Source organism: Quercus robur, chromosome 6 (assembly GCF_932294415.1).
Source record: "Quercus robur chromosome 6, dhQueRobu3.1, whole genome shotgun sequence".
Lineage (NCBI taxonomy): Eukaryota > Viridiplantae > Streptophyta > Magnoliopsida > Fagales > Fagaceae > Quercus > Quercus robur.
This window is the reverse complement of record NC_065539.1, coordinates 31,485,882-31,494,554: the sequence shown is the minus strand read 5'-3', so window position 1 is coordinate 31,494,554 and position 8,673 is coordinate 31,485,882. Positions and strand designations below refer to the sequence as shown.

The 8,673-nt window shown below is 32.1% G+C and overlaps 1 protein-coding gene across 1 annotated transcript; it reads left to right on the top strand.

Annotated features, from left to right (window-relative positions):
* Nucleotides 1–2,774: 2,774 nt before the first annotated feature.
* Nucleotides 2,775–6,363, top strand: LOC126688433 (cyclin-dependent kinase inhibitor 4-like). The gene is made up of 3 exons (XM_050383124.1): nt 2,775–3,422; nt 5,453–5,656; nt 5,791–6,363. Exons 1-3 carry the CDS (start codon nt 3,001–3,003, stop codon nt 5,858–5,860), a joined length of 696 nt encoding a protein of 231 aa, XP_050239081.1. The 5' UTR covers nt 2,775–3,000; the 3' UTR covers nt 5,861–6,363.
* Nucleotides 6,364–8,673: the final 2,310 nt, after the last annotated feature.

Below are 8,673 nucleotides of genomic sequence, written 5' to 3'. Positions count from 1 at the left end.
GGGCCCAATCGGCCAAGGAGGGAATTTTTCAACATTTGTATTAGAACTCGGGCTCCTTGGACGGACCGAGGAAGACCTTTAATATACGAAAATCATTCCTTAGCTTTATCTTTTAGTTTATCCTTTATCTTAATTGTCTTTCCTCAGTACTACTAAGGTCCCTTCGTATAGGCTTGGGTTGTTGACTTTGACCGTCCGCCTCTTCCAAATTAGTGGTTTTGCGCTTACTCAGCCCCTCAACTCATTGGGTTGTGCTTGTTGTCAGTAGTTTTTGCCCCCTACAGTTATCCATGAAATTCTCAATTTTAATTTGTCCAATCTCTATTTTTATAATAATAATAATAATAATAATACCATATATAATAAAAAAAATATTGATAGCAAATGTTATTAAATTTGTTCTATGCTAGAGTTTAGTTTATGTTGATTTAGATTTGGTCTAGATGAGAACGAAACCAAAGCTGAAGCCTAAGTCCAATATAGATATAAAATCCATTTTCATTATTTGTTATTTATTTTTTTTAATTTTTCTCAATCCCCATTGCCAACAATGACGTTAATACCTTGTAAAAGTCAAACAAAACCTTTCTTTCTTTCTTTTTTTTCTTTTTTCTCTTTAATTTTATTGTTGACTCTTTGGCTTTGCACTAATACTAACTCACTTGGCATAATAATTAAAAATTATATGAGACATATGGGGAAAAATTAGACTCCAATTAAAATTTTAATTAAATTTTCTCCTAACTTTGCCGAGAGAGAGAGAGAGAGAGAGAGAGAGAGAGAGAGAGAGAGAGAGAGAGAGAGAGAGATTGATTGTCATTTATGCTCACAATAGTGGTTAAATGATTTGATATGCCCATTATGACTACTTTTTACCTGTCAAATTGATAAAATGAAATTTTCTAAAGTATTAATAGCAAAAATTTATTCCAATAAAAAAAATGTCAACTTTATTATTTTTATGATCTCATTAAAAATTAAGAAAATAATTAACTACCAAAGTAAAATGAGTATAATTTTTTTGGGAATCTACCTTGAAATTAGGTTATAATTTTAAAAAACAAATTTAATAGATACAATATAGTAACAACCTATGGTGTTTGCTTTATCATGATAGATTTATATCATCAAACTAAAACATTAATTGGTTTTTGGTGTAGGAAGAGTTTAAACTCATATTTCTTATACAACGACAAAAGAATTTACCTATTAAGTTAATTGAAATCCATAATTTCAAAAAAAATTAAACCATAGCAAAAAAGTATGACAATTTCATGTTTTTATTTAGTTATTTTTTTTGTCTATAAAATTCAAAAAAAATTATTAAATTTTTGAATCTCTCTCTCTCTCATAATGTGATATTTGTATTGTTTAATTATATCATCAACTTACTTAATCATACATAATTAAAATAAATAACCAAAATTCATTTTTAGAGAATTGTCTTGGTGTGTGCTTAGAAATTTGAAAGTCACGTTTTACATTATGTGTGTCTTCCCTGTTTTCGTGGCCCTATGAAGAACCTTTAGAATAGGTATTAGTGTTAGAGAAGGGTTTCCTTATCTATTGACATGGCAAGCATAATATTCCTACCCAATTGAGTCATTAATTTGTATATCAACTTAACAAATGCTACATGCACCCACAACCTTTCCCATTAATAGAGATAGAACAAGAATTGATCGTCATATCATCACTTAATTAAAGTCAATTATACATTAATAACAATGTCACAGTTGATAGGGGTGGTGGAGTAATCAGTGATGGTAGGTTATATATTAAATTCTTAAATAAGAGATAATCAAATAGTTCATTATTATGTTCCCTACAAATAATTATCTTTCTATCAAGCAAATCAACTTATTTTAATACACTTGTGCTCTACCTCTTGACTCAAAAATATTAAATATTCCTGAATTGGAGGTTGAAATTTAAACTTTCATTTTTGAATAATTGCTCATATAATGATTGTCTTTTATCTCTCCCTCTCTCTCTCTTTTCTTGAGCAAAAAATTCTCTTTGTCCTTACTTTCTAGGGATTTTAAAATGATTATAATTATATAAAGATATAGGAATTTTAATTATAGGACAAAAGATAAAATAATAATGTTAAAGTACAACAAATTTTATAATTTGTTATCTGTGGGAGTGAGTTATAAATTATAATTACTATAAAATGATATTAAGGGTCAGTTTGAATATAATTTATTTTTGCTGAAATTAAAAATACTGTAGCAAAATAATTTTTAAATGTGTGAATAGTATCATGGGATCCGTGAACAGTGCATTTTGTAAATCCATGTGATGTTGCTGTTCATACGCGTTGGAAAAAAAAAACACGCAGAAAACACAAACGTGTTTGGAAAAATGTGAATCCAAACACTCACTAATATACTAAACACAATCTATTATTAAGACTAAAAAAAAAAAAAAAAAAATCATAACTTATCATTATATTAGTTATAATTTTTTTTTTCGGTTGAAAATTTGTGGTGTAGTCCAAAGAAACACAAATTTCGTCTCTTTTGTCTTGATTTTTATTTTTGTATAAAAAAATTATTGAAATTGTGCATTAAATGATAAATTCAAATAAAATAAAAGGGAAAGAAAATGGAGAAAAACGTGAGAAGTTGAAATGAAAGTACAGTGGCCCTGACTTCGCGAAACCCTACCACCATACCACAAAATAGATTTAATAGATAGATAATTTTAAAAAAAAAAAAAAAATGTATATATATATATATACACATATTTGTGGGCTGGGGGCACTACAAATAGCACCGTCCCCGAAGAGGTTTTTTTTTCAACAATTTCTCTCTTTTTGTGAGAGAGAGAGAGAGAGAGAGAGAGTTTCTTGAATAATAAGTTGAGAGGAGAAGGAGAAGGAGAAGGAGAAGGAGAAGAAGAAGAAGAAGAAAAAGGAGGAGGAGGAGGAGGAGAGCATAGAATAGATAATAGAATAGGTTTGAGATTGAGAGGGAGAGAGAGAGAGAGAGAGAGATGGGGAAGTACATAAGGAAAGCTAAAACAAGAGGAGAGTTAGCAGTGATGGAAGTATCTCAGTCCTCTCTCGGGGTCCGTACACGCGCCAAAACCCTAGCCCTTCAGAATTCTAACTCTAACTCTAACTCTTATTTACAGCTTCGTAGCCGCCGCCTCCAAAAGCCGCTACCAAACGTTGTTGTGAATGGTACCCACGACTCTAAGCGCCACAAGAACTCTACCGCCGCCGCCGCCACTACCACCGCTAACGACAACAACAGTAAAGAGGCTCATATCCAGAATCACGATGAGATTGTGGGTGTGGGTGTGGGTGTGGAGGACACTAATCAACAAGAAGACAACCTTATTAATAAAACTGATTTTGGGGTTCAAGAAGCTTCTTTCGGAGAAAATGTTTTGGACTTTGAAGCTAGAGAGAGGTGGGTCTTTCTTTCTTCTTCTTCTTCTTCTTCTTATTTAAATCTCTGTTGTTTGCGCTGAGGAAACGAGAGAAAAATCTGTCAAATTGGATTATTGAATCATAGGGATAGGGTTTCTTTTTTCTCTTTCTTTTTTATATTATAAAATTGGGTTATTCGCAGGGGAGGGAATTTCTAGATTATGTTCGTTTTATCTTTAAGTTTGAAGACAGAGAGAGATGGGGTTTTCTTCCTCTTCTTTGTGTTTTTTTTTTTTTTCTTGAGAAAACGAGGGAAAATCTAGGAAAATTGATTTTGAATCATGGGGTTTTCGTGTTTTTTTATTTTATTTCATTGGGGTTAAGAGAAAGGGAGGAGGGACTTACTGCATTTAGTTCGTTTTCCTGGGTTTGGAAGCAATAATTTTGGGTTTTTTCTTTTCTTTTTTTTTCTAAGCTGTTTGGTGGTGTAAAAAATGGTGGGGAATTATGAGGAGTTTGAAAATTTTAATCTTGGGTGTTTTCATCTTCTTAATTGAATATTAATACAACTAGTAGTACAAAATTTTGAAATTCTACCTTTTGAAGCATTTTATATAGCTTTTTCAAAGCAAAGTAGAAGTTGGGCTCTTGAATGTTTTGGTTTGAGATGGTTAATTGCTGTAAAAATTGTACAATTTTTTCATATTGGAGGAGAATCAAAGTAGCAAAACCGAAGATAGCAATTTTTGAATTTTCTTCTTACTTTAATTCCCTACGTTTCTTGGCAACCAAACATACTTTAGAGTGTTTTATTTTATTTTATTTTGGAGTTTATTCAAAATTTGTTTTGATTGTTCAATATTTGTTAAAAGCTACTCTCTGTTTATTTTGTTTTTTTTCCCATTTCTTACTAGTGTTTTCTTTCAAAGGTCTGTTTGTAGTGTTTTTTTCCCCCCAATTTCTTGCTAAGTAATAAGAACAAGAGTAGTAGATGAGGGCCACCAGGCATAATCCCAAATTAAAAGGGGAAAAAAAAAAAAACAGTTACGTTTGTGTTTTAATGTCTTACCTGCCTAGATACAAAAAACCGTTATTTTATTTTATTTTTTTTCCGAGTGAAACGTTCAAAACTGGCTTTCTGAAATTTGAAGAACGTATTAATATCAGATTTCTACTATTATTCGCTGCTGCTTTCTTCATTATATGTTCTGGTTAGTAGAGAAGAATCACTGCTACTGTTTGTTTGTTTGTTTGTATCTAATTTGATTGTTTACAGACTGCTTTGTGCTTCATAATGATGTTTTTACTTGTTTCTAAAACTCAGATGGTACTGACACATGAGCTTCGAAATGGAATATATCCTATATTTCGAAGATATTGATCCCACTGCATTATACTTAATTGGAAGGAACAAAATTTTTTGTGTGGTGCCTTTCTTTGGCCATAACTTGTTAGACTCAAACTAACCTGTAGGCTGGTGATACACAGCACGTAAGAGAAAACTATTATTTGATATTAGAGGAAACACCCATTTGAAAACATCATAGAATAAAAGCTCAAAAAATAAATTTCATTAATTAAAAGAATTTAATTTCACCACAGAATTACAGAGTCTTCTATGGAATTTTGGTGACTGAATCATGTCTAGATTATTATTATTTTCTTTTTTTAAAAGAGAAAATTGTCTTAACGTTTGCTTCTTTGTGTTCTGTTGCTATCCTTTATATGATTGGTGGGGTCTTATTACAGTTGGGAAATATATGTGGGCTATATCTTTCATAAATTGGTGCAGGGGAGCAGAAGATTAAAAAAAAAAAAAAAAAACGACAGTGGGATGACACACAAAAATATTAGTAGATACTATTCCTTACTTATGGTATATTCTTTTTCATGTGGATATTTTTTTATCATAAAGTCCAACTCAACTCTCAGCTTTAGGTGCCACCGTTTGTGATACAAAATTTTCCATGCCTTTTAGTTTTCTGTAATCTTAATGCTAACAACAGGTGTATGTTTCTGGTAGTTCTTTATTTATGTTGTATTTAATAAAATTAATCTCTATTGTGACAGGAGCACTAGAGAATCAACACCTTGCAGTTTGATTAGGGACCCGGATAACATAAGAACCCCTGGTTCCACTACCAGGCCCACTTGCTCAACTGAGACTAACCGCAGAACACAGAATGCAACACAGAGGCATATCCCAACATCACATGAAATCGATGAGTTTTTTGCAGGTGCTGAAGAAGAGCAGCAAAGACAATTTGTTGAGAAGTATGCTACATTTTGTCCTCCTGGGTTTTAAAAAAAATCTTTAAATAAGTTCTCTTGCTTGTAAAATTCAGGATCCATTTACATCCCATGAGCGGATATAAAATAATGTTCATCAATTTGGGTTTTCTCTGCAGGTACAACTTTGATCCTGTCAGTGATAAGCCGCTCCCAGGGCGTTATGAATGGGAGAAATTGGACCCTTAAAAAAGATATCAGTGTTCCATCAGGGCTTCTTTTCCTGCACAGTCTCAGTTGATCTTGGAGCTTAGGATTTTGAATTAGCAGGAATTAGTTTTAGTTGGAATGGTGATGGTTTTATTTCCATTTTTCATCACCCCAATCTTACTTGTAAAGAAAAGAAGTAGGACTGTCAAAGATATGTGTAGGCTAATGGTCTGTAACATAACAGAGGTAATGACTTTGTGAGTTACACAAGTAACACAACAAATACAAATCAAAGTCCTTTGTCTAACAGATCATCTGAATCTGAAGAGGGGAAGGGAAAGTGGGTTTGTAAGCTGTAGGGGTTAGGGTTGTTCAGCCAGCCAACTAGGTCAGTAAGTAGAATCTATGTGGTACAGAAAATTTACTCTTTCTTTTTTTTTTTTTTGGTACTGTATTTCTCCTCCCCCTCTCCTTTGTCAATACTTGTACTGATGGAACTTTGAAAAACTGTGGAATAAACATGACCCGTTTCCCTCTCTTCATTGTTTTGTCTCATCCTTTATCATTTTACTATGTTGTGCACAGTTAATCTTTGGCTTCTTTATCAACACGTGAGACAATGCATCTTTCAATCAGCTTTTGATGATGCTGCCTCTCATTGTGCTCTAAAAACAACATTGTTCAAAGCCTACTTACTGCATTCATTCATGTGAGAGACTGGTTGGTGGCTTGGTGTCGCTGCTGGCACTGGTGGGGTTACATTATTATTATTATTATTATTATTTGTGAGTGACGTATTGGAAGAATCTTGTCCCTCTCTCTCTCTCTCTCTCTCTATTATCAAGCTCCGTCTTCGTCTTGTTCCTTTTTAAATTCTCTCACTTCACCTCAGGCCCGAGATATGAGACGGTTGCAATTTTTTACAGCTTAAATAACTACGCACCATTAATGAGTGTAGAATTTAAAGATTTAGCCTCTAAAAAGAGGAACGGCAAAGATTGTAAACAAACTTGATATAAAATTGTGCATGTATATGGTATGTATTCAAACTTCCTTTTGTTTGATTTTAGCAATTGTAAAATATATAATAAAAGTAGGGGCCAATTTACATTTTCTTTCAGTGGATGCACAATAATTTATAACGAGGTACATCTCTTGCAGAAGAGATTGGAAATTGACAAGCAGATGCAGAATAATGTCTTCCCACGAGCCATTATGGTTTCTTTAACAAATATAGAAGTTTAAAACTTTCATTTTAAAAATGATGGTTATAGGAACCAAAAAAATACATCCAAATTTCAAACAGTGAATTTCTGAATAATTTGGTGTGCCCATTCAATCACACGCAGAGAGGGTAGGAGACGCTTACGAGATCTTATCACTACTCTAGGAAATACAAGAATATATATAAATATATATATATATATATATATATATATATTTATTTATTTATTTATTGGGAGATCTTATCATTACTCTCGGAAATATAAGAACAAAAAGAGAGGGAAAATGAGCCATATGATGTTGAATTAGATACGAGAAAGAAAAGCTTATGACTAGGTGGGGTTTGATTATTTAAAGACAAATTAATAATGAGAAACATGGGGTTTAACGAGAGATGAATTTCATTGAACTACATATCTTTGGTACATATTCTATTTTAAAATGTTGTATTCAGTGCATAAAAACTCTCATTTATGTAAGATTTGAGAAAGTTCATAGTAGGAAATCTTGTCCCTAATTTTGTTTGAAGAGGCTGATTCTTATACTTAAATCCACAACTTGTTGTGCTTTGGTGAAGGACACTTATCATCACAACAACAAGAGTCGACCTCTATTATGATTAATAAAAAACCAAAATGCTTCATCAACCCAACCAGGAGACTATAAGGCAAGGTCATCCTGTCTCCCCATATTTATTTCTTTTATGTGCACAAAATCTGTCAACCCAGCTGAAGCAAGAAGATAGAGAAACCAATATTCATGGTGTGTCTATCGGCAGATGGGGGACCAAGAATAAATCATTTGTCGTGCTCCAATTAATGGAGGAATGCCACTTTTTGCAAAGGATATTTATAAGACTTTGAGAAGCTCATTTAAGCCCGCATGGACTTTGGGATCTTCATTATGAAAATAGAGGGACAAAGACAAATCTTCACACCATGAAGACTTCATAGTTAAAAAGCACCTACAGAGTTGCTAACAGTTTGGATTCAAATAGAACTACTGCGAGTGCTCAAATGGTAATGATGAGAAGGTTTAGATATGAGGGATGAAGCAAATCTGTTTAGCAAAGGCGCTAATTAGAGCATTACTCAAGACTTCATCCTGAAGGCTGACTCTCTTAACTATAATAAAAGGTCAAGTTACAGTAAGCAAATCTATTGTTCACTGTTACGAATCTAACATATTTTGATTAATATGGAATCAATAAAGATAAAGGGATATCATTTACTGATTCAAATACAATCATTTGGATTAGAATTAGTTAAAGGAAAAAGTTTAGCTACAAAATTGGTTGTAGTCTTAGGCTACAACCTTACTCAATATCTTTTTATTAAAAATGAATTTTAACAAATCCACCATTGAATTACATCTTCTTCTTATATCCTTTATGCTTGCAAAATTTCTAGAAAATTAAAGATCACTAATTATGTCATTAATAAATTGTTTAAATTACAAGTTTTTGTAGTTTAAAATTATGCATAAACTATAAGTTTATAAATCATATAGTAAAAATAATCAATTAATACAAAAATTTGACACATGTATTAAAAGCGTAAAGAATATGTAATTCAATGGTTAGATTTTCAATATATGTAATAATATTTATTTTAGTGAGTTATTATATC